General features: G+C 43.2%; 1 protein-coding gene across 1 annotated transcript in view; it reads right to left on the bottom strand.

Moving 5' to 3' along the window:
* The window catches only part of LOC106569160 (PH domain leucine-rich repeat-containing protein phosphatase 1), a 79,103-nt gene that overhangs the window by 6,539 nt on the left and 45,916 nt on the right, over window positions 1-26,648 (bottom strand). The window contains exons 2-9 of the mRNA XM_014140205.2: window positions 19,388-19,584; window positions 16,326-16,451; window positions 15,635-15,783; window positions 13,266-13,412; window positions 8,839-9,066; window positions 7,140-7,342; window positions 6,804-6,864; window positions 3,961-4,056 (exon numbers count right to left, since the gene is read on the bottom strand). Coding sequence (XP_013995680.1) covers window positions 3,961-4,056; window positions 6,804-6,864; window positions 7,140-7,342; window positions 8,839-9,066; window positions 13,266-13,412; window positions 15,635-15,783; window positions 16,326-16,451; window positions 19,388-19,584 — 1,207 coding nt within the window. The remainder of the gene's footprint in view (window positions 1-3,960; window positions 4,057-6,803; window positions 6,865-7,139; window positions 7,343-8,838; window positions 9,067-13,265; window positions 13,413-15,634; window positions 15,784-16,325; window positions 16,452-19,387; window positions 19,585-26,648) is intronic.

Below are 26,648 nucleotides of genomic sequence, written 5' to 3'. Positions count from 1 at the left end.
CTGTAATATGCTAACTAGCAATCCTACAAAGCTGCACAAATTCGATATAAGTGTAGAGACCAGGTGCGTCATTGCGCATGAAAGAACAGTGAAGACATGAGACACACAGCTCAAAAAGCTCCCTATTGATCTTGTTTAGAGACAATAGAATTATCCTACCTAGACTAGAACAACACAATGCAATGAATAATTGCATTATTGTTATCATGCAAGTACAGAATTCTACTCCAGGCTGTAAACTTCAGTGAATATGTTATTTGAATAACGGGGCAAAAGCCCTGTGATTTGAATTTGCATCAGTTGTTAGTCTACTCTCAACAGCTTATAAGGTCTCGAAAGGCAGTGTAGAAGGTCAGTCTGGCTGTATTTTCAGTTATGAGACTGAAAAATGTGCTGTTGCATCATTATTTTCCTAAATCGTCCTATAATAATCTGGCCACATACGCTCCCAGCAGGCCCAGTTATTTAGGAAAGCTTAAAGTAATGATTCACCCATTTTGAATGTTATATTGTTTTTGGTGCATCTCTGAGCAATGTTATATTGATTCCCTGGGTCAATTCGTGTTTCCATGTCTATTTGAGATATTGCCGTTCAAGCAGGAAGAAATTTGGCCGATACTACGTAGCATTGAGATAAAGTCGCTCTCACTAAACTGGAAGTGAATATCAGACACGACTTTTAGATCACAAAAACATCTATCATACATGTCAGATTTCAATACTGGCCAATGTCATAACGAGGTACGTTGTCTTCTCTCGAATGAGCCATTGATCATATTTTAGCAATTTTCCTACCCTGAAAAATTTGCATTTAACAGAGGGTATAACACATTTCTCCTATTTGTCTGCCTCTTCAGTCCAGAGTGCATTGCATGGTGCTGTTGTGAATGTCAGACTCAACTCTCTGAGGCACATCGATCTGCAGGTTGAACATTGTGAGATTGTAGACTCCTAAATTGGAATTGCAGTTTGTTTAGGAGATTTTACAGCTAATTAGCTACATGCTGATATTGACTTTGGTATTATTGTGTGTAGATACGTTTGCTAGCTCGCTACCTAGCTGGCTAGCCAGCCAGCTCATAGAGGGAGCATTGCATTGTGGGTTTTATAGTCGACTTGAGCTGCAACAGATTTACACAACGGTTTTCACATGTTGCTACCAACCTTATAACGACAAAATGATACATTTGTTCACAAAAATAACACTATGTGAGAACAATATTTTAACACTGTAAATAATAGGAATTAGGTTTTCGGTGGATTTTTCCTTTAACGTGCTCTGCCTCCTCTCCAATCCGAGCAGCTATCCCTGGTGCGCCTACTGTAGAACCCGTAACGCTTCAATATTGTCAAAATATTTGTCATTTAACTTTGAAAATGTATTACATTTTATGTGTGGCATAAACACAAAACAGTCACTATCTTTTAAGCGGATTAGGCCACTTCAAGTCTCCTGTAGGCTACCTGCGTACATTCGTCCAAAATATAATTAAGCATCCAAACTTTGCAGATTGTGGTGTTGAAAACGCAAACCATGATGTTGAAGCAGCCGAAGTTGGTATGCTTTGCTTATTGGTTATGGTCCATTGGCACAGATGCCTGTTGGTGGAAAATTTGTTAAATTTGTTGAACCTTTTAATATAATTATAAATATAGCATAAAAATTAGTGATGGGGGAAGAAATCGCTACAGTTACGTATCAGGATATTATTTTTGACGATATATCGTATCGACAATATCGCAATATTATTTTGGCGCTATTTGGCTGTACCGGCACCAGATCCTTCACGCTGTAGCGGGTTCTACATCTCCTTTTTAAATAGGGAGCCCATTTGTTTTCAGCACTTTTATTTCCATGACTGATCAAAACTAATTTTCTCATGGCTCTGTCTTGTCCCTCTGTAGCAAACATATGGTGAGCAATATGTTTGTAACACCAAATCGCAATAAAATCACAGTATCGAATCGCAATACATATAGAATCATGAGAATAGCAATACATACTGTACCATATTGGCACCTAAGTATCGTGATAATATTGTATCGTGAAGTCCCTGGCTATTCGCCGCCCTAATAAAAATGTTGAAATCTGATTTCCACCTAACTGATCATTCTCTGCAGCAGGCTCTGATCGCAGTGTACAGTGCATTCGGAATGTATTCAGACCCTTTTCCCACATTTTGTTATGTTACAGGCTTATTCTAAAATGGATTAAACAGGCAAACCCTCAAGCTTCTGGCCCGTAGCCCTGCGTGGCATTGACGGTGCCACAAAAGCATGCTGAAGTGGCAAAGTCAATATCCACATTTATAAACACAGAGCCACTACAGTTATTGTTATTTGTCGTCGTAAACATTATTTTCGAATTCATTATATGAGGGGGGAGTATGTGGACATTTTGTTTTACAGTACAAGGGGAGAGTCGTGTGAAACTATTTTAAATGTTGGGGGGGGAGTATATTTTTTATAGGACACCTCCAGTTGGACCAGCCCTCCCCCAGTAAATGTTTAACTGTCCCTAAAGAGAAAGGAGTGGGGACATGGAAAGTACGCATGTAAGAGATGCACTGTAGAGATCTATTTTTTACTCAGGAAGTGTCAGAATGATGAATTTCAGCTGCAGGCTCTACTAGAAGCACTGTTCATTTCTGTTTCCACGTCAACATCCCGGCCCCACCCCCATCCCATGCCTTCTATTACGACCCAGTTTAGACAAACACGCACGCAGTGTCACAGTACAGCTGGTCTAATGGGGGCTGTGTGTGTGAGTGTGCGGGTGCATGAGTGTGTCTAAAATTTGACTTGAACTGGGTATAGAGAAGGAGAGGGAAAGGGAGAGAGAGTGAATACAGCGAGCGGGAGAGAGAGAAGGAAGGATCATCTGAAGCAGGGATGGGAAACTGGCAGCCCGCGGGGAATCCCTTTTGAAGGCCCTCGGATCAACCCCCCCCCACCGAAATATTTATTTTTATATTTGACATTTTTGGGAAACTCAGTCGGGGTTCTCAACTTACTGTTGCGAGTTAGAATAGTACAATATCGAAATTTGGTTGTGCAGTAGCAGTTTTTACATTGCTAAGCTAGCGGTCAGCTATCTAAACTTGTTGTCATGGATGAATTACTGGCCGGGGGGCCCCCATTGATTTTGTTAGTCAATCTCAGTCAGAAAACGGCAAACATTTCTCTCCACCCTATGGCAAAATTTGCTAAATTGCAGGAAATAAGCTAACGAATTGCATGAAATTAGTTATAAAATTGCTAAATCTTCTCTCTACCCCATGGTAAAATATGTAGAATTGCAGAAAACGTTGATTAAAACTACAACATTTTCTATATACCCCATGGCAAAATGTGTAGAATTGCATAAAATTAACTCTAAAATGTGAAAAAAATTATCTCCGCTGTCAAGAGGGAGGGCACTAAGATGTTTTTCTCACAAAGTGGGGAGGGGGGATATAAAAAGAGAGTTAGAGAGAATGGGATGGTTGTGACTATCAGGTTGGTTTATTGTGCTTGGTGAGGGACAGTAGACCGTCCATGAGCAGGGCACACAGATATGCAATATTCCATTCACTTTCATTGTTCTATACACAATGCTATGTGGCTGGAGGGAGTCAATGAGACCACTGGCTGTGTCTCAACAGTTTGAACTAACATCCTTGTTTCCTTTCCTTGTGTCCTTCCCTCCATGATCACTGATCTGGCAGGACATGAGAGGTGGAATCAACATGGTGGAATACCCGTCCAGTGCTTTGACATTAGTGATTATGAAGGGAAGCAGACAAGGAAATTAAGCTGTTTAAGATAATTGAGACAGAGCCATTGGGAGAATAGAAAGATAGATTGACAGTAGTGAGACATTGGGAGCAGGGAACATGGAGAGAAACTGACTATGCTGTGATCGAGAGAATGTGAGTGAAAGAGAGATATAATGGCAGAGTGACAGTTAGAGAGACAGACCGTGCTGGGAGCTCAGTAACAAGGTTGTGGCTGAGGTCCAGAACTTCTAGTTTCTTTATCTCACACAGCCACTCTGGGACAGCCTCCATACGATTCCTACAGAAAGAGAGAGGGTGCGAGAGAGAGAGAGAGAGAGAGAGAGAGAGAGAGAGAGAGAGAGAGAGAGAGAGTCAGGTATGAGGAGGCTTTGTGAATATGTTGGGTTTAACCTCTACAGTTGCTGCTCCATATGCGATATGTGACTAGAATGGTGTTGTAAACAACTGTCAACTTTCAGGGACATAAACATGTCTTATATCGTCAGAAAGCTTAAATGATTGTTAATCTAACTGCAGTGTCCAATTTACAGTAGCTATTACAGCGAAAAAAAGAACATGCTATTGTTTGAGGATAGTGCACAACAACAAAACACTTTTACCAAGGCAACTGGTTTAATAAATTCACCTCTGATGATAAATAAAGTACTTACATTCAGTAATCTTGCTCTGATTTGTCACCCTGAGGGTCCCAGATATAAAATATAGGATAGTTTTGTTTGATAAAATCTTTTTTTTTTATATCCTAACACGATCCATGTTTTATACAGTGTTTTGCATGAATTCCGACTCTTTCAACAAAACAATTTATGAAATCTAATCGGAAAAACTTTATTTAACCTGGTCAAGTTTGGATTCTGTGCAATCCTCAGACACTCTAGAAGGCAACCAAAAAGTTTCATCATTCTACATTACATATTGACTACACAACACGTCAATTAGCCCATGAAGGTCAGCCATCATTACGCACCAATGAGACTAGCGGTGGTCACTTGATTGACAGTGTCTTGGTCCAATGACCACCTATCATTTTGAAACATAGCTATATCTAGATAGCCAATGAGCTGGACTTTCCAGCAGTATGTGAACATCCTTTGTGTGACAAACAGCCATCACGCTAGAGCTGTGCACAACAGTGCTCATTCTCAGGGTGAAAGCAAACAGGACGCACGGTAGTTTACGCTACGCAGCATTTCCTTCTCTTCTACACACTTTTCTCAAAACTAAAAAGCTAAATCGAAGTCCAAGTATACAAATTTGGATAAGATTATTGCAGAAATTGGCTGGGAGAGTGACACAGAACGAATGGATGAGCACAGGTTTAATTCCAGCAAGAAATAAGTGTTTTTGGAAGGAAAATATCCACTTTTAGATCAGCAAGTAAAATACGTTTTTGCTTCTCATGCTAATGCAGTTGTTCAAATGGTTGCATATTCATTGGAGATATGTTTGAGATGTTTCTTTGATTATATATATATATATATATCCACAGTAAAACGAGTCCTATATCGACATAAACTGAAAGGCCGCTCAGCAAGGAAGAAGCCACTGCTCCAAAACCGCCATGAAAAAGCCTGACAACGGTTTGTAACTGCACATGGGGACAAAGATGGTACTTTTTGGAGAAATGTCCTCTGGTCTGATGAAACAAAAATAGAACTGTTTGGCCATAATGACCATCGTTATGTTTGGAGGAAAAAGGGGGAGGGTTGCAAGCCGAAGAACACCATCCCAACTGTGAAGCACGGGGGTGGCAGCATCACGTTGTGGGGGTGCATTGCTGCAGGAGGGACTGGTACACTTCACAAAATAGATGGCACCATGAGGAAGGAATATTAGGTGGATATATCGAAGCAACATCTCAAGACATCTGTCAGGAAGTTAAAGCTTCATCGCAAATGGGTCTTCCCAATGGACATTGACCCCAAGCATACTTCCAAAGGACAACAAAGTCAAGGTATTGGAGTGGCCATCACAAAGCCCTGACCTCAATTCTTTAGAATATTTGTGGGCAGAACTGAAAAAGCGTGTGCGAGTAAAGAGGCCTACAAACCTGACTCAGTTACACCAGCCCTGTCAGGAGGAATGGGCCAAAATTCCCCAAACTTATTGTGGGAAGCTTGTGGAAGGCTACCCAAAACGTTTGACCCAAGTTAAACAATTTAAAGGCAACGCTACCAAATACTAATTGAGTGTATGTAAACTTCTGACCCACTGGGAATGTGATGAAAGAAATAAAAGCTGAAATAAATCATTCTCTCTACTATTATTCTGACATTTCACATTCTTAACTGACCTAAGACAGGGAATTTTTACTAGGATTAAATGTCAGGAATTGTGAAAAACTGAGATTAAATGTATTTGGCTAAGGTGTATGTAAACTTCTGACTTCAACTGTATATGTTTATAGATATGTGTTGTGTATTTGATGTTTTGACGCAGGGCTCACCCGTAAAAGTATTTAATGCTGTTAAAATAAAGGTTCAATAAAATAAGTAATAGTAAACTTGAGTTTAGTGGTAGCATTTTTGTATGTTCTCTATAGCTATGTACTAGAAAATGTACCAATTGACCAATTTGGCCACTTGGGTACATTTGGGCAAACTCGTTAGGGACACCTGAGAGACTTCACACTAAATATTATGTAGCGCTCTCATTCTTGAATGTATGTTGTGGGCAACTTCTAAAGTATCCTTCCTATCTCAATGTATGGACTTTCCTTTGCATTTCAAAGATGACGCAAGCATCAAATAGAAAAATAGAAAACGCTTTTTGTTTTTACCAGATCTATTGTGTTATATTCTCCTACATTCATTTCACATCTCCACAAACTTCAAAGTGTTTCCTTTCCAATAGTATTAAGAATATGCATATCCTTGCTTCAGGTCCAGAGCTACATGCAGTTAGATTTGGGTATGTCATTTTAGGCAGAAACTGAGATTAAGGGTCCTATCCAGAAGAGGTTTTAAGAGAGTTTGTGTATTTTCAGCAATGTTGAGTGTGTTTATATGAGGGCATTGGCCTCACCTGGAGATGTCCATGTAGGTGAGGTTGGATGGCACTGGACTGACATCTAGCTCCTGTAGATCTGTAGAAGAGAACAAGAGCACTAAACCACCAGCATGTGTGACATGACAAATGGAACCAGATACTGTAGCTAGGTAGTGACAGAGCAATGCAGTGATGGAGATTGAGAATGACACAGGCTATTTACAGATCTAGGATCAGTTTCAACTCCCCCAATCCTAACCGTAATCATTAGTGTGGAAAATGCTAAACTGACCCAAGATCAGTGTCTAGGGGCAACTTCAACCTACACTATTACAAGTACAGCAGGCATAGATAGACTAACTGGGGACTCACCGTTGTTCTGTGCGTAGACAGCCTTGAGCATAGAGCCCTTGGCCTTGAGAGTGACGATATGGTTCCTCTCACAGTGGAGGACCTCCAGGTGGGGGAACAGGGAGGCATCCAGCTCCTCCAGCCTGTTGTCACGCACATCCAGCTGGATCACGTGTCTCAGCAGGTCTGGCTCGTCTGGAACCACCACCCGGATCTTATTCAGCCTGATGGCAGAGAGGTCTCTCATAACTGAGCAGTAGGCAGTATGGTCCGTAGCATAATTAACCCTCCGGACACAGACGTCAGATCAAAATCAATGTCTGTATGGATGGATACTTGATCGAGTTGTCAAGCGAAGGGAATTCGATTTGAAATCAACTTTGATGACCGGTTGTTATTTTGTGGTTGACACCTGAGTTTTATTGAAATGAACACATTGATTCAATATCTCCAATCTCCAATAGATGGTCTGATATTTCATATAGGATGTGTGACTTAACAAAGGTACTGAGGTCTCCTCTCCTATACTTTAGGTTTAAGGTCTGACCTCAATGGCCCCATCACTGTGTATTCACCATCAGGGTTACTCATTAACTGACCTGACACTTGGCACATTTCTAAGTAATTTTGTACAAGACTGGAAAAAGCTGCACCCGCCGACAAAAAGAGCAGAATAGACCACATCATCTCTATCTACACTCATGTGTGATCTTTGGTCCTGAGCTTGAGAACATGATCTAGAGAAAATAGACATTATCTCTTAACACTGTGAGGAGTGATGTATTAACTAGACAAATAATGTTAAGTCACTCAAGGCCTGCTCTTTGCCAAGCAGGAGGGAGAACACCGCTCTAGTAATAATTACGAGACTTTCCAAACTGACTCTCTGTTTAGCCTGGTTCCAAGCTAACGGTCTGTTTAGCCTGGTTCTTTTCCAAGCTAATTGTCTGTTTAGCGTGGTTCTGTTCCATAGTGACTGTTTGTTTAGCCTGATTCTGTGAGGTCATCTGATCCTAGATCTGTGGTTAAAGGCATCATGTACCTTGACCTCTGTGTCTTTGCCTGTTTAGTCTGGTTCTGTCCCATACCGACTGTCTGTTTAGCCTGGTTCTGTCCCATACCGACTGTCTGTTTAGCCTGGTTCTGTCCCATACCGACTGTCTGTTTAGCCTGGTTCTGTCCCATACCGACTGTCTGTTTAGCCTGGTTCTGTCCCATACCGACTGTCTGTTTAGCCTGGTTCTGTCCCATACCGACTGTCTGTTTAGCCTGGTTCTGTTTCATACTGACTGTCTGTCTGATTTTCGACTCATACAGTATAGCTTCCTCTCAGTTTGAGTTTTGCAATAGAGAGATACTGTAACTCCAGTCAAACGTGTCTACACACGGATGGGATTATAAGCATTGTGTGATTGGATTGTGACCAAAATCAGTGAGATGAAATGTTTCCCACCAGATGTTTAGACGTGATTCCGGCTAGGTATACATTGTGATCAGATCATAAGACGCTTGGTGTTCATCTTGTGACCAAGTCTCCATGCATCTGCCATTACTGTACATGCAATGGGAAAAAAATGGGACACCAGATGGTTTGGGCTGGGTGCAAAGCCTGTTATCTGCTTGTTATGAGGAAACACTGTGACTGGAGATAGGATCTGAATAAAGAGTGCAAGAGTGTCTCTGCCTGCTTGCTTGTTTGTCTGTCTATCTAGCCGCATACCGTAGGTCGACATGTTTGAACCGGAGCAGTCTGAAGCTCTGCAGCACCAGTGTGTCCAGGCTGTTTCCAGCCATACACAGTCTCTCTATGGAGGTCAGCCGCTCCAGCACCTGGGGCACGTGGGTAAACTGGTTGAAGGACAGGCCCAGGTAGCCCAGTCTCTGGAGAGAGCCCAGCTCACTGGGTAACTCACTCAGACAGTTACCGTCCAGGAGAAACGTCTGCAGACTGAAGAGAGGGAGAGAGAAAGAGAGAGAGAGAGAGGGAGAGAGAAAGAGATGGGAGGGAGAGCATGGTGTGAGTAGACAGCACTTTAACTTCATGTGAAAAACTTCTAATGCATCAGAATGACTCTGCACACAGAAGAAGCCTTATATAGTTCAGAGAGGGCGCTGGTGCCCCAGCTTTAAAAAGTTAGGAGCACAACATAACATTTAGGAGCACCAGAAAATAATAATACATGTTTTATTTGATTGCATAAAGCCTCTATTAGGCTTATACTGTATGAATTAAAGCTACTTTTGAAGTACATGTTGTACCCTAGAATCATATGTAACCCTGTAAAGACATTTGTGTATTATAAAAAGCTCCCATTTTTATACAAAAACCTGTCATTGAAGTTACAAAATTCATTGATGGAATATTAGGTTTCTACATCGTGTACAAGCACTATTTATATATCGAGATGCATTACATTGAAAATTGAACACGGTCTCTTTAAGAAAGTCAAGTTTGTGAGTGACAATATCCAAGAGATCTGTCATTCATTAATTAATTTCCTATGACAGAGAGGAAGAGCAAAGCGAGAGGCTTAACTCTGCCCAAAATCTGTTCATGAAAATAAGTCCACGAAGTGAGCAATTTTGGTATGGAGATCGAAGAGTGTCCAATTTTGTCAACAAAACATGTAATCTCTAATTTTCTACGTGAACCTTATTTGATTGAATAGAAGTTTCGTAATGGTTAGGTTGTTACGAATGCACTGATTTAAGGGGACGTACGTGGCATTTCAGAAACTTTATATCCGAGTTGTGCTGATTGTTCACACGCGTATCTGCCCTCTCATTGGCTATATTGGTCCCACCTGATCTCGACTCCTCCCGCCTGCGGTCACACGAGTATCTTGTCAATATAATAGAACATCTTTGGCAATGATATGATGATTGGTCTCCTGAAGAAGCTATCCCACAGACTTTCTAAACCCAAAGGCGCAACATGGTGAGATTTCTAGGAACGCATAGAAACAGACAAAGCCGACCAGGTTTGAGAAGTGAAAAATTGTTCCTTGTTTATTTTCTCGAAATTTAAAAGGCACGCTAGATTCGAGACAATGTCTTAAGTTGTAGAACACATTATTACTCCAACCTTGTGAAAGTGACAAACTGACAGGTTTTAATTTTCAGGAGCTAGCTTTATATCCCCAAAAAATATTGGTCGACCGAGAGTCGTCTGTTCTTAGGACCAATTTAAAATGTATATTTTTCCATATAGACACATCCAATGTGTTTGAATCAAATCAACTATTTGCACTGAGCTTGTCTGATGCTTTAAGCGCATTGTATGATGAAATAATTAAGACACAAATTACTTGAGGGAGTCTGACCGCAATTGATTTGATTGTGCTGGGCCGCGCTCAGACTTGCTGCGCTGTGTTAAAAAAAAATGACAGCGAGTGACTGTTACTAGCACTGGTTGTCTCTCTCCTCCATGCTGCAGCGACCACCACATTACAGCATGTCTGTGTTGTTGAAGCTGCAACATAATTACATCCATTTCTGACTGAAATGTTCTCTTACTGAAATCCCTAATTTGAGAGAACACACAATTTTGTGTAAAAAAATCTACCAAAATCCACAAAAAAATGACCATGTGCATGTTAAGTAAAATAACAACCCAGTGTTTATATTCCAGGTCAAATTAGCTGGCAAGCTAGCTTGCTACATGTCTATGAATGGTTCATATGTGTTTCGACCTGTCTCCAAATGAATATAGTTGCTTCAGAGTTCGTTTTGATATTTCAACCCTATAACCATTAGACCCGATTGCGTTTTTCTGCGCATGAGCTTAGCTAGCCAATGTCGCCATGACATCGCCTACAAGCGTTAATGGGGATTTCTATTGAAGAAGCAGTTTCTGTTCTTTCAGGAATCCCCGTCCAATGCATGGTGATCAAGTACAATCAAAAGAGCTTCATTACAAACTGTTAAGTCCCTTTTGAACACCGTTCTTCACCACATTCTGATACTAAGGTCAATCTCGCTACAGCCAGTAGGAGGCAGCATTAGCATTGAGGCGGAGAGGGCTTATTGGGGAAGCCACAGGCTGTATTCCAGATCCTTCCATCATATGAGAGGAGGAGAGGTGCTCAGCTATGCTGCTGCTGAGAGGAAGCACGCATCACCTTATCACAGTTTCTCGCTCTCTCTCCTGTCCTAGATTAATGCCCCACTCTGAACTACTAATCACTTTTCCTCTGTCAGATCATCAGACAATAACGTCTTTAATATGTATTGTATTTCATATATTTCAGATAGCCTCCTGACTGTGTCTGGAGTAGATAGAAACTGCCCCTAACCACTGATACAGGGTCAGATATGTCTTCTTCTTTAGGAGGTTAGGGGTGAGGTCATCTGATCCTAGAACTGTGGTTAAGGGTGACATCTACCCCGACATGTATGTATACTGCTCAAAAAAATAAAGGGAACACTTAAACAACACATCCTAGATCTGAATGAAAGAAATCATCTTATTAAATACTTTTTTCTTTACATAGTTGAATGTGCTGACAACAAAATCACACAAAAATAATCAATGGAAATCCAATTTATCAACCCATGGAGGTCTGGATTTGGAGTCACACTCAAAATGAAAGTGGAAAACCACACGACAGGCTGATCCAACTTTAATGTAATGTCCTTAAAACAAGTCAAAATGAGGCTCAGTAGTGTGTGTGGCCTCCACGCGCCTGTATGACCTCCCTACAATGCCTGGGCATGCTCCTGATGAGGTGGCGGATGGTCTCCTGAGGGATCTCCTCCCAGACCTGGACTAAAGCATCCGCCAACTCCTGGACAGTCTGTGGTGCAACGTGGCGTTGGTGGATGGAGCGAGACATGATGTCCCAGATGTGCTCAATTGGATTCAGGTCTGGGGAACAGGCGGGCCAGTCCATAGCATCAATGCCTTCCTCTTGCAGGAACTGCTGACACACTCCAGCAACATGAGGTCTAGCATTGTCTTGCATTAGGAGGAACCCAGGGCCAACCGCACCAGCATATGGTCTCACAAGGGGTCTGAGGATCTCATCTCGGTACCTAATGGCAGTCAGGCTACCTCTGGCGAGCACATGGAGGGCTGTGCGGCCCCCCCCAAAGAAATGCCACCCCACACCATGACTGACCCACCGCCAAACCGGTCATGCTGGAGGATGTTGCAGGCAGCAGAACGTTCTCCACGGCGTCTCCAGACTCTGTCACGTCTGTCACGTGCTCAGTGTGAACCTGCTTCCATCTGTGAAGAGCACAGGGCGCCAGTGGCGAATTTGCCAATCTTGGTGTTCTCTGGCAAATGCCAAACGTCCTGCACGGTGTTGGGCTGTAAGCACAACCCCCACCTGTGGACGTCGGGCCCTCATACCACCCTCATGGAGTCTGTTTCTGACCGTTTGAGCAGACAAATGCACATTTGTGGCCTGCTGGAGGTCATTTTGCAGGGCTCTGGCAGTGCTTCTCCTGCTCCTCCTTGCACAAAGGCGGAGGTAGCGGTCCTGCTGCTGGGTTGTTGCCCTCCTACGGCCTACTCCACGTCTCCTGATGTACTGGCCTGTCTCCTGGTAGCGCCTCCATGCTCTGGACACTACGCTGACAGACACAGCAAACCTTCTGCACAGCTCGCATTAATGGGCCATCCTGGATGAGCTGCACTACCTGAGCCACTTGTGTGGGTTGTAGACTCCGTTTCATGCTACCACTAGAGTGAAAGCACCGCCAGCATTCAAAAGTGACCAAAACATTAGCCAGGAAGCATAGGAACTGAGAAGTGGTCTGTGGTCCCCACCTGCAGAACCACTCCTTTATTGGGGGTGTCTTGCTAATTGCCTATAATTTCCACCTGTTGTCTATTCCATTTGCACAACAGCATGTGAAATGTATTGTCAATCAGTGTTGCTTCCTAAGTGGACAGTTTGATTTCACAGAAGTGTGATTGACTTGGAGTTACATTGTGTTGTTTAAGTGTTCCCTTTATTTTTTTGAGCAGTGTATATTCCCCCTCTGACCCCTTGTATATGTGTCCCAAATATCACCCCATTAAGTTAACTCTGCAGGCTCTGGTCTGAAGCAGAACACACTATGGTATATAGGGTGCCACGGGAAGCAGCCTGTGTCTCTGCATATGCCCCTGACCCCTAGACACTTCCTGAATCTTACTTAGTCATGGATCCCACAGCTTGTTCAACATTGGTCAGGTAGTTACAGCTGAGGTTGACCTCGGTGAGGGTGGAGATGTCACAGATGGCCACTGGGAACTGACCCAGCTGGTTATTAGACAGGTTGAGGCTCCGCAGACGAGAGAACCTGGCAGAAAGAGAGATATAGAACAGAGGGATGGTGGTGAGAGGAGAGCGATAGAGAGATGTGGGTAGAGAAAGAAGAGTCAGTGGCCTGACTCAACAATTGAAAGGAAAATAGAAACAGAACCTTCAGCACATCATAGTGGAAACCTTCAAATTGTCATGTTGAGAACAAGGAGAGCGGGTGTGGTCAGTAGCAACATCAGAGGCAAGTGGCATTTGGCTTTGTGTCCTATAGTAGATGAGTGACCTTCAGTCGAGTCATCCTTAGGGGACAGGGGAGGATGCATAACCCGCCCCTCATGGGCCGTTTGCCATGTTAGCATCAAAGCTGATAACCTCACAGACAAGTCTGCTGCCTTTTAGTCTGGTAATGCATTCAATTGCTCACACACCCACAAACAAATACACACACATGCTCGCAGGCAGGCAGACCCTTCGTCATTTGTTAGGAGGAAAAGGGAAGCTAGATGACAGGGGTACAGATTAGCATGGCCATTTAATTCCAGCTAAGTGAGGGAGGCCAGGAGGCTGGGACACAGAGAGAGAGAGAGAGCGAGAGAGAGAGAGAGCAGAGAGACTGTGTTGATTCATCATCTCACACCATCTATTTTCATTACTTCATCGCTACCATTCCTCTCTCTCTCTCCACTATTGTATATACCACACGCATTAGTACAAAACTGTCTGTGTTCTGACCAGCAGGGATGCTCTGTAGCAATTAAGCTCTCATACATAAACAACCACATATTTTTAGCTACAAACTAGCAGCTTTTCATCTGTCATGTCTGTCTTTTAAATGGTAATTATCCCCAGATCATTATGATATGCCAGAGCCTCATTTCATCTTGAACCTGTTGGTCCTGGCACATACAGACGTTCTCTCATCATTTGATCACTCTGTTGTTAGAGAATTTTCACGTGTAACAGGAAATGCAAACTTGTAGTATATTAAAGGCTGCTAAAGTTTCTAATTTCCACTTAAATGTCAGACTTGATTTGCCCTAACATAAATGTATCAACCCCTACAAAAATGTCCATGAGTTATTAGCCACCTAATAATTCACATTTCCTGTTGCTGCATGATTATTTTCCCGCTGTGAGAAGCTGGTCAAATGAAGAGAGAAAATGTGTATTCAGAGTCGGAAGGGCAAATGCACACACTACTCTAATTGGCAATGATCAAACTGTTTCAAGATTCTCCAGGCCCCAATTCTGCACTCTTCAACCAACCTCTCTTACACACACACACACACACACACACACACACACACACACACACACACACACACACACACACACACACACACACACACACACACACACACACACACACACACACACACACACACACACTGCCCCACTCTGCTCTTCTCAGAGTACAAGGACACGCACGTGCAGTTAAATGGCAAATCATCTTCTGGCTAGGATCCTAAAATGGGCCGTGACTGGTGTGTGCGCACACACACTGTACAGTACGTCTTGGCTGTATGCTTTAATCTGGGGCTAGCCACTGCCGAGTCTGTTCCGGTTTTCAGGGGAAATGGAAAGAGACCCTGGACGTGACTTTGGCTTTTGGACGTTAACGAGATGACACTCCATTTTAACTCCTTCTTCACATTTACTGGATTGGTTGGACAGTGCAGAACCTTCCCAGACATTATTTTCTTCACGTCAAGACCAGTATATGGGGGATCTACTTTCAGGCGTTTCTTTTATGCAAACTATGTTAGGTTAATCTGGGGCCAGATGGTGCCCTCTGAGGAGTACTGAGCGGGAGAGTGAAGGAGGGAGGCAGGCCATATTAAAAAACCTCCCTGCAGAGGCAGACAGGTCTGGGCTACTCTAGTAGACAAACCAACCCAACTAGGCCCTGTCCTGACCAACCCAGCTCAGGCCAGCCTTGCTCAGGCCAGCCTTACCCTGCCCAGCTCCACTAGGCCTTGTCCTAAGCCAACTGACACTTCCCTGCTCACTGACTGACACTACCCTATTCATTCATCTTAAGCCCAGCACTATTCTGACAATTCCACTCCAATTTAGGCTAGTCCAGTCTAGTCGAGCACAGTCTAACTCCAGGCCTACCTTATTGTGGCCCAGCCAGACCATGCTATACTCAGATCCGTCAAGGCAGTGCAACCTTACCAGGCCAAGCCTGGTACCAGGCCATGAAACCCATCTCATATAATTCCAGCCCAGACCTTTCCCCTGGATGGTACCACCTACCTCTGTAGCTGGTGTAGACGGTGGTCTGTGGGGAGGAAGTTGTGTTTGAGGTTGAGATGGGTGAGGTCCTGGCTGTAGAAGAGGTTGGGAGGCAGCTGCTCCAGACTGCAGCAGGACAGGTCCACAGAGTTGATCCTCTGGGACACCATCTGACCCACCGGGGGAGGGGATGGAAAGAAAGGGAAACCTGGTGTCAAACATGATTATCTCGACTGCTGGGATGTGTGTGTCAAGCTTTTTAAAATGAAAGTCAGGAAGTCAACCGTGAGTGAGACAGGACCCAACAGGCCACATACTATCTACTGCACATCTACTGCTATCTGTCATAGTGGCCCATCCTACACCTACTGAATACTTAGTCCAGTTCCACAATACTCCCCTTACCTCCGTACTCTATAATACTCCCCATACTGAACATGATTAACTAGCTACAGTCTGTGATTTGTGCTTGTGCCACTCCTCCTCCTAGTTCCAGGTTCTATTCTGAGTGTTCCCCTGGGCTTCCATGACATGCTCGTCCCTGATAATATTTAGAAAATAGGTTTCCTGGCTTTGGCCTACATCACTTTGGATGAGGAAGAGGAGAGATCATGAGAGAGTGAGAAAATATATGTTAGACCTCTGGAAGCTATTGTGCATCTCATATTGTGCCACTCAGAGCTGTACTCTTCTGCACACTGTGTGAATGTACCTTGGCTGCGTGTCTGTGCCAGCGCAGGTGTTCAGTGAAGCTGTCAAAGCTGACATAGTAGGTCTGGCTCTGGGGCCCTGCTGAGCTGAACGCCAGGGAGTGGCTGTGCTTCTTCACCTCCTCCACCTGCACATTGGGGCAAGAGAAAACACACACACACACCTTCAGGGTAAGACATACAGCTGAATTCGGAAGTTTACATACACTTAGGTTGGAGTCATTAAAACTCATTTTTCAACCACTCCACAAATTTCTTGTTAACAAACTATAGTTTTGGCAAGTCGGTTAGGACATCTACTTGTGCATGACACAAGTCATTTTCCCAAAAATTGTTTACAGACAGATTATTTAACTTATAATTCCCTGTATCACAATTCCAGTAGGTCAGAAGTTTACATACACTAAGTTGACTGTACCTTGAAACAGCTTGGAAAATTCCAGCAAATTATGTCATGGCTTTAGAAGCTTTTGATAGGCTAATTGACATCATTTGAGTCAATTGGAGGTGTACCTGTGGATATATTTCAAGGCCTACCTTCAAACTCACTGCCTCTTTGCTTGACATCATGGGAAAATCAAAAGAAATCAGCCAAGACCTCAGAAACAAATTGCAGACCTCCACAAGTCTGGTTCATCCTTGGAAGCAATTTTCAAAACGCCTGAAGGTACCACGTTCATCTGTACAAACAATAGTATGCCAGTATAAACACCATGGGACCACGCAGCTGTCATACCGCTCAGGAAGGAGACACGTTCTGTCTCCTAGAGATTAACGTACTTTGGTGCGAAAAGTGCAAATCAATCCCAGAACAACAGCAAAGGACCTTGTGAAGATGCTGAAGGAAACGGGTACAAAAGTATCTATTTCCACAGTAAAACGACTCCTATATCGACATAACCTGAAAGGCCGCTCAGCAAGGAAGAAGCCACTGCTCCAAAACCAACATAAAAAAACCAGACTACGGTTTGCAACTGCACATGGGGACAAAGATCGTACTTTTTGGAGAAATGTCCTCTGGAGTGATGAAACAAAAATGTAACTGTATGGCCATAATGACCATCGTTATGTTTGGAGGAAAAAGGGGGAGGATGGGGGTGGCAGCATCATGTTGTGGGGATGATTTGCTGCAGGAGGGACTGGTGCACTTCACAAAATAGATGGCATCATGAGGAGGAACAATTATGTGGATATATTGAAGCAACATCTCAAGACATCAGTCAGGAAGTTAAAGCTTGGTCGCAAATGGGTCTTCCAAATGGACAATGTCCCCAAGCATACTTCCAAAGTTGTGGCAAAATGGCTTAAGGACAACAAAGTCAAGGTATTGGAGTGGCCATCACAAAGCCCTGACCTCAATCCTATAGAAAATGTGTGGGCAGAACTGAAAAAGCGTGTGAAAGCAAGGAGGCCTACAAACCTGACTCAGTTACACCAGCTCTGTCAGGAGGAATGGGCCAAAATTCACCCAACTTATTGTGGGAAGCTTGTGGAAGGCTACCCAAAATGTTTGACCCAAGTTAAACAATTTAAAGGCAACACTACCAAATACTAATTGAGTGTATGTCAACTTCTGACCCACTGGGAATGTGATGAAAGAAATAAAAGCTGAAATAAATAATTCTCTCTACTATTATTCTAACATTTAACATTCTTAAAATAAAGTGGTGATCCTACTGACCTAAGACATGGAATCTTTACTAGGATTAGATGTCAGGAATTGTGAAAAACAGAGTTTAAATGTATTTGGCTAAGGTGTATGTAAACTTCCGACTTCAACTGTACACTCAATGTAAGATAAACAGAAGATGAACAGACATTTGTATAACCATTGGCTGAAAACAAATAGAGTTAGACAAGACATAAGACAACACACACCCCTTTTAGGTTTAGACACACAAGATAAACACATCTTTAGGGCCACTGACTGAACAAAGAACACACGCACAGACGCCCACACTTTGAGGTAGAGATCATTTGTGTGACTGTTCTTGTCTATCAGTGTTTTGTTATTTGTCATGTTTTTTTGTGGACCGGAGGAAGATCCGAATAAACCAATAATAACCCAGGGACTTTTCAGTAGACCAGAAAATCCCTATTTTTGAATCTCTTCTATGTTACAGATCATAGTTCAATTTAGTGACATCAGCAGCAGGGATTAAATGTTCATATTAAATGGCCTTAGTCTGCAATTTTCCGTCAAGCGTAAATATAGACACACACGAACATGTATGCACATGCAGATAGGATTTTAATTGCATGCGCAAACACACACATACTGTGCACGCACGCACGCACGCACACATGCACACACGCACACACACACACACACACACACACACACACACACACACACACACACACACACACACACACACACACACAGTGGAGGTGAATGGTGATCTAGAGGTTGTGTCTTGTGCATGACATGATGTTTGAGCTGTGGAGGGATGTGGACAGTCCTTTGTATAGCTAGCTACAGTGTGAGGCAGGCTGATCGAAAGACTCTTTCAGGAGGGGCCTTAGGGCTTATTCAATGGGCCTGTCTATCCTTTCCTGCTGCTGATACACAGCCATAAAGCCATAAAGGGATAACAGTCATTAACCAACGGCTACCTCCCTAATTCCCCTTTTGGAATGAGAAATGCCAAGCCAGAAAATGTATTTATAGGGATCCAGCCTAAACTAGGCAGAACCACAATAAGACTTTTACATTGGAAGACAAGGTGAATAGGCTGAGAATCAATTGAGGGTATAGAGTACTTCATCATGTGGGGAAAACAGATAAGAAATAAGACGTTGGAAGAGTTAACATTGATTTGCAATGATGGCTTATTGGCCCTTCACCAGGATTCTGTCCCTGAGTTGATTAAAGACTGTTGATTTATCTCTATGATTGCACACTGATGACACAAGAATGAAGACAAATGGAAATGGAATAGGAAAGTTGGTGATGACACAGTAAAGGGAGATTTGTTGAAACTTTGTGATTCTACTGAATGGGTATGTCTATTCTAATTCTATTTCTATGGTGTCAGTAACAGCAGTCCGTGTCTTACTGTACCTTTCCTCCGATGAGGGGCAGGATGTGCATCTTGCCCGTGTGGCTGTCTTTGACGGAGGAGACGATGAGGCAGGTGCCACACAGGATGACCTGGCGTCTGGTCCACCGGTTTACTGGTAGCAGGAGTTTCCCTTTGCGGACATTATAGTTCCCCGACAGCTGCACACGCTCCGAGCTCTCAATGATGTGAGGCTTCCCTGGAACATACACAAGGAGAGGGAGTTAGCATAGTTAGCATCCAGCTAACTTAAAACACAGGTGAGGGGGATACAGTTAGCATTGTTAGCATCCAGCTAACTCAAACAGGCCAGTAGCACAGAGACCTGAGTACTGCCTCAGTACCTAAAGTATCTATTAGCCTGATGCTAATAAAGTGACATAGTAATAATTTATTACTATAAAGAAAAATAATAATTATAATTTTGTGTATGTATGTACATACAGTACATAGAATATACACTGAGTGTACAAAACATTAAGGACACCTGCTCTTTCCATGACATAGACTGACCAGGTGAATCCAGGTGAAAGCTATGACCCCTTATTGATGTCACTTGTTAAATCCACTTCAATCAGTATAGATAAAGGGGAGGAGACAGGTTAAAGAAGGATGTTTAAGCCTTGAGACATGGATTGTGTATGCGTGCCATTCAGAGGTTGAATGGGCAAGACAAAATATTTAAGTGCCTTTGAACGGAGTATGGTAGTAGGTGCCACTGTTTTGTCTCAAGAACATCAACGCTGCTGGGTTTTTCACACTCAACAGTTCCCATGTGTATCAAGAATGGTCCACCACCTTAAGGACATCCAGCCAACTTGTCACAACTGTGGGAAGCATTGGAGTCAACGTGGGCCAGCATCCCTGTGGAACGCTTTCGACACCTTGTAGAGTCCATGGCCCGACTAATTGAGGCTGTAAAAAAGGTATGCCACTCAATATTAGGAAGGTGTCCTTAATGTTTTGTACACTCAGTATATATTCTCAGTGTTTTTACTCTGTATTTACTCTGTACTCTCTAAGCACACAGTCAACACTGAGATATGAATAGTTTAATAGTGTAGCAGCCTAGAGCTCAGCACACAGTCAACACAACGCTGGGTTAGCATAAGCACTAAACACAGTCAGCAGCATAAAGACTGTCTGAGGCCACCCTCTGTTAGCATTTGGCGCTGAATAGCTTTTCCCCCCCAACAGTGATAGTCAGATTATAGATCGGATGATGACAGGTGCTCTCCTCTACTTCAACACTAATTTGTTCTATCAGTCTTTATTCCCTTCATAAATCCATTCATCTGTTCATTTCCCCCCGTGACTCTCTTGCTCTCATAGAAAAAGGGTTCTGTATAAAGGGTTCTAAGAGGGGAAAGGCTAGAGAGAGATGGTAGTGTCATACTACAAGGTAAGTACTAACTAAGTACCAGGACAAGCTCTTACAGCTTTGAATAATTCAACTCAGGTCTCTTACATGCTGGCTAACACAGGAGGCTGCAGTACAGACTCATAATGTGTTATGTATTGTACATATGTAGTGGTAGAGTAGTGTGTAATAATGTGTTATGTATTGTACATATGTAGTGGTAGATTAGTGTGTAATAATGTGTTATGTATTGTAGATATGTAGTGGTAGAGTAGTGTGTAATAATGTGTTATGTATTGTAGATATGTAGTGGTAGAGTAGTGTGTAATAATGTGTTATGTATTGTTTTATTGGATGTTATTGTGATTGGACCCCAGGATTCAGAATAAAAAACATATATAAATACTGAAGTAGCCTTGATATTGTCAGAGATCAAAGGGAACATTAAAGGTATTAGAATATTCAAACTAAGGTTGAAAAATGCATTCACTGAGGAAGAGCTCATGTTCTGAAAAACAAACTATGAGAAAAGGGCAAAATAGTTTGAATAATGAGCTACTATGATGAGCATGTTTCCCCTCGGCATCATTACTATTCAGTGACCTTATCAAAGAATTGAGTTCTCGTTTTCAGGCTCAAATCAAATCAATAACCTACTTTGCAAATGGACATCTGCCTGGTAAAATACTGAGCATGTGGTAAAGTACAATACAGAGGTAGTGTTCCAGTAACTGGGGTGGCAGGTAGCCTAGTGTTTAGAGCATTGGACTAGTAACCGAAAGGTTGCAAATTCGAATCCCCGAGCTGACAAGGTACAAATCTGTCGTTCTGCCCCTGAACAAGGCAGTTAACCCACTGTTCCTAGGCCGTCATTGAAAATAAGAATTTGTTCTTAACTGACTTGCCTAGTTAAATAAAGGTAAAATAAATAACTCACTAGCTGGGGTTTACAGGTCAGAAGTGAGATGCTGTGATACAGTACAACCCAGTTCATTTTCATTATTGAGCTTTCGAGCGGGATGAGACATTGCTGGAATAAACAAATGATTTATCAGCTTTAGACTCAATGTCACACGGTCAATCTCACTGTACTTAGGGCTTTACTGGAACACTTTCTCTTGCACATACGCATATGTGAAAACACACACAAACAACCCAAACCTCACACACACCCTATACACTCATGCTCAACACACAAAAACACAGTCCCCACCCGACGCAAGTACTCACTCACTCTGATTCAGTGACGGTGGTAAACCGTCTCCATGTGCATCAGAGGTGTATTGTGGGTCTGTCTGTGTGTAGACCAGACCACTACTCTGGCTGTGTGGGGCTCCCATGTGAGCATAGTGTTTACATGGGGTCCAGGAGTGGAAACATCTTCTTGACATCACCGTTGGTGGAGGACAATATGCTAATTCAGTGGTCGCATTTAGTCTCATGCTGGAATTAAACCTACAACCCTGGTGGTGCAAGAACCATGCTCCAACCAACTGAGCCATCGGAGCAAGGACAACCGCTTCACCCGGACTGTGTGTTTCTTGTCCAGGGCCAGGAGTCTATTCAACTGAAAGGTAGACCTTGGTGATGGAAGCAATGCAGAGGATGTGTAGGGTTCAGGTCAAAAGGACACTAAGGCCTTGGTTTTGTGTGGATGTTTCTAGGAGTCTGTTGAAGTGCTTTGGGACACGTGTGTGTGTGTGTGTGTGTGTGTGTGTGAGTAGGGAGTGGTGTGTGTTTGGGGTGTTTGTTGATGGCTTCCTTCCCCAAGCTCAGGAAAGGCCTTCGTTTCCTCTTTCCAGCCCAACACACACTAACTTCAAGACCCTTGGCCAAACCCTACCTCGACTCACAATACGGCAAATCCAGACACATATTCATGCCTTGTATGGCAGAAAGCATGGTAATGCAGCGAGGTTTTAGCTAATCCTAGATCTTACCCGGTAACAACTTCTCATATTTAAGTGTGTAAGCCCCTCCCCTGTGTGATAACCAGGCCACTTCCCTTACCACCGCTCCTCCTCACTACAGACTATAATCAGGCTGACCTGCTAATGAAACAAGACACTGCAGCACAGACACCACCACCACAGGCCCACATTACACACACACCTGGCTCGGTGGGTGGGAATGACAACAAGCCCCACTTACTTACAATGAATGCTATGGTGCTGTGGACTGGGACAGATGAGAAATGTATTGGTAAAGTAGTGTAGAGGAGGGTTTGTGTTCAGGCTATAACTGTCTCCTGCTGCCAGATCTTGGCTGCCTCTTACAGCTGGTTGCATCCCAAATGGCACCCTATTCCCTATATAGTGCCCTGGTCAAAAGTAGTGCACTATTGTGGGAATAGGGTGCCATTTGTGATGCGTCCTCCTGTATGAGATTGATATGATCTGAGGTGTTGTATCAAGGCCTTTCTCACTGCTGAGGAGCTGGAGAGGGACATCCTCTGTCCTCCTATATGAGATTGATATGATCTGAGGGGTTGTATCGAGGCCTTTCTCACTGCTGAGGAGCTGGAGAGGGACATCCTCTGTCCTCCTATATGAGATTGATATGATCTGAGGGGTTGTATCGAGGCCTTTCTCACTGCTGAGGAGCTGGAGAGGGACATCCTCTGTCCTCCTATATGAGATTGATATGATCTGAGGGGTTGTATCGAGGCCTTTCTCACTGCTGAGGAGCTGGAGAGACGCATCACTGTCGAAGAGTGTTCAGAATAATACAGCTACTGTAGTGCTTCATTCAGAGGCTTTTTATTATCATCAAATTACGTTTGACTGTTGTTTTCCACCACTGACAGTGAAAAGGAGTAATGAGATTTTTAAGAAAGAGAGGAAGTGAGTAACAGCCAACATATGAGGGAGAGAGAAAAAGAGATCATCAGGCATCAAAGCCAAAGGAACTGAATAACAATAAGAAATGCTATAGATGGAAGGAAAGAAGTATGGCAACCTACCAAAAAACAATTGGGCAACCACAAATTCAATCCCTTTTAGACAACTTCCTGGACAAAACATTTCACTGTAATAGTGAAGGTGTAGACTTGGCAGTAGAAAACATAAACAGTATATTTGACCTCTCAGCTTCCCTATCAAATCTAAGAATTTCAAACAGAACACCGATGAAAATGAACAACAATGACAAATGGTTTGATGAAGATTGCAAAAACCTAAAGAAATTAACAAACCTATCCAACCAAAAACATAAAGACCCAGAACCTGAGAATACGCCTTCACTCTGGTGAATCACAAACAATACAGAAATACACTACGGAAAATGAAGGAACAGCACATCAGAAATCAGCTCAATGTAATTGAAGAATCCATAGACTAAGCACTTCTGGAAAACACTAAACAAACAACATCCCTCTCTCCCGACACTATCAACATACAGCTGCCTAGTTATACGCTGCACCGGCAGGATAGAACAGCGGTGTCTGGTAAGACAAGGGGCGGTGGACTATGTATTTTGGTAAATAACAGCTGGTGCACAATATCTAAGGAAGTCTCGAGCTATTGCTCGCCTGAGGTAGAGTATCTCACGATAAGCTGTAGACCACACTATCTACCTAGAGAGTTTTCATCTGTATTTTTCGTACCACCACAGACTGAGGCTGGCACTAAGACAGCATTGAATGAGCTGTATTCCACCATAAGCAAACAAGAAAATGCTCACCCAGAGGCGGTGCTCCTAGTAGCCGGGGACTTTAATGCAGGGACACTTATATCCGATTTACCAAAATTCTATCAGCATATTAAATGTGCAACAGAAGTTTACATACACCTTAGCCAAATTCATTTAAACTCAGTTTTCCACAATTCCTGACATTTAATCCTAGTAAAAATTCCCTGTTTTAGGTCAGTTAGGATCACCACTTAATTTTAAGAATGTGAAATGTCAGAATAATAGTAGAGTGATTTATTTCAGCTTTTATTTCTTTCATCACATTCCCAGTGGGTCAGAGGTTTACATACACTCAATTAGTATTTGGTAGCATTGCCTTTAAATTGTTTAACTTGGGTCAAACGTTTCGGGTAACCTTAAACAAAGCTTACCACAATAAGTTGGGTGAATTTTGGCCCATTCCTCCTGACAGAGCTGATGTAACTGAGTCAGGTGTGTAGGTCTCCTTGCTTGTGTAACCGATGTGAAATGGCTAGTTAGTTAGCGGTGGTGCGCGCTAATAGCGTTTCAATCAGTGACGTCACTCGCTCTGAGACCTGAAGTGGTTGTTCCCCTTGCGTTGCAAGGGCCGCGGCTTTTGTGGCGCGATGGGTAACGATGCTTCGTGGGTGACTGTTGTTGATGTGTGCAAGGGTCCCTGGTTCGAGCCCGGGTTGGGGCGAAGAGAGGGACGGAACCTACACTGTTACATTGATGCTGTTGACCCGGATCATTGGTTGCTGCGGAAAAGGAGGAGGTCAAAAGGGGGGTGAGTGTAACCGATCTGAAATGGCTAGTTAGTTAGCGGTGGTGCGCACTAATAGCGTTTCAATCAGTGACGTCACTCGCTCTGAGACCTGAAGTGGTTGTTCCCCTTGTGTTGCAAGGGCCGTGGCTTTTGTGGCGCGATGGGTAACGATGCTTCGTGGGTGACTGTTGTTGATGTGTGCAAGGGTCCCTGGTTCGAGCCCGGTTGGGGCGAAGAGAGGGACAGAACCTACACTGTTACACTTGCACACGCTTTTTCAGTTCTGCCCACACATTTTCTATGGGATTGAGGTCAGGGCTTTGTGATGCCACTCCAATACCTTGACTTTGTTGTCCTTAAACCATTTTGCCACAACTTTGGAGGTATGCTTGGGGCCATTGTCCATTTGGAAGACACATTTGCGACCAAGCTTTAACTTCATGACTGATGTCTTGAGATGTTGCTTCAATATATCCACATAATTGTTCTTCACATCATTTTCCTCCCTCATGATGCCATCTATTTTGTGAAGTGCACCAGTCCCTCCTGCAGCAAAGCACCCCCACAACATGATGCTGCCACCCCCGTGCTTCACGGTTGGGATGGTGTTCTTCGGCTTGCAAGCCTCCCCCCTTTTTCCTCCAAACATAACGATGGTCATTATGGCCAAACAGTTCTATTTTTGTTTCATCAGACCAGAGGACATTTCCCCAAAAAGTACAATCTTTGTCCCCATGTGCAGTTGCAAAACGTAGCCTAGCTTTTTTTATGGCGGTTTTGGAGCTGTGGCTTCTTCCTTGCTGAGCGGCCTTTCAGGTTATGTCGACATAGGACTCGTTTTACTGTGGCTATAGATACTTTTGTACCGGTTTCCTCTAGCATCTTCACAAGGTCCTTTGCTGTTGTTCTGGGATTGATTTGCACCTTTCACACCAAAGTACGTTCATCTCTAGGAGACCGAATGAGTCTCCTTCCTGAGCGGTATGACGGCTGCATGGTCCCATGGTGTTTTTACTTGCGTACTATTGTTTTTACAGTTGAATGTGGTACCTTCAGGCATTTGGAAACTGCTCCCACGGATGAAACAGTCTTGTGGAGGTCTACAATCTTTTTTCTGTGGTCTTGGCTGATTTCTTTTGATTTTCCAATGATGTCAAGTAAAGAGGCACTGAGTTTGAAGGTAGGCCTTGAAATACATCCACTGATACACCTCCAATTGACTCAAATGATGTCAATTATTTTCCAAGCTGTTTCAAGGCACAGTCAACTTAGTGTATGTAAACTTCTGACATACTGGAATTGTGATACAGGGAATTATAAGTGAAATAATCTGTCTGTAAACAATTGTTGGAAAAATGACTTGTGTCATGCACAAAGTAGATGTCCTAACCTACTTGCCAAAACTATAACTTTGTTTTCAAGAAATTTGTGGAATGGTTGAAAAACTAGTTTAATGACTCCAACCTAAGTGTATGTAAACTTCCGA

This window comes from Salmo salar, chromosome ssa14, assembly GCF_905237065.1.
Source record: "Salmo salar chromosome ssa14, Ssal_v3.1, whole genome shotgun sequence".
Taxonomy (NCBI): Eukaryota; Metazoa; Chordata; class Actinopteri; order Salmoniformes; family Salmonidae; genus Salmo; species Salmo salar.
The sequence above is the reverse complement of the archived record's forward strand: the minus strand, read 5'-3'. Positions and strand labels throughout refer to the sequence as shown.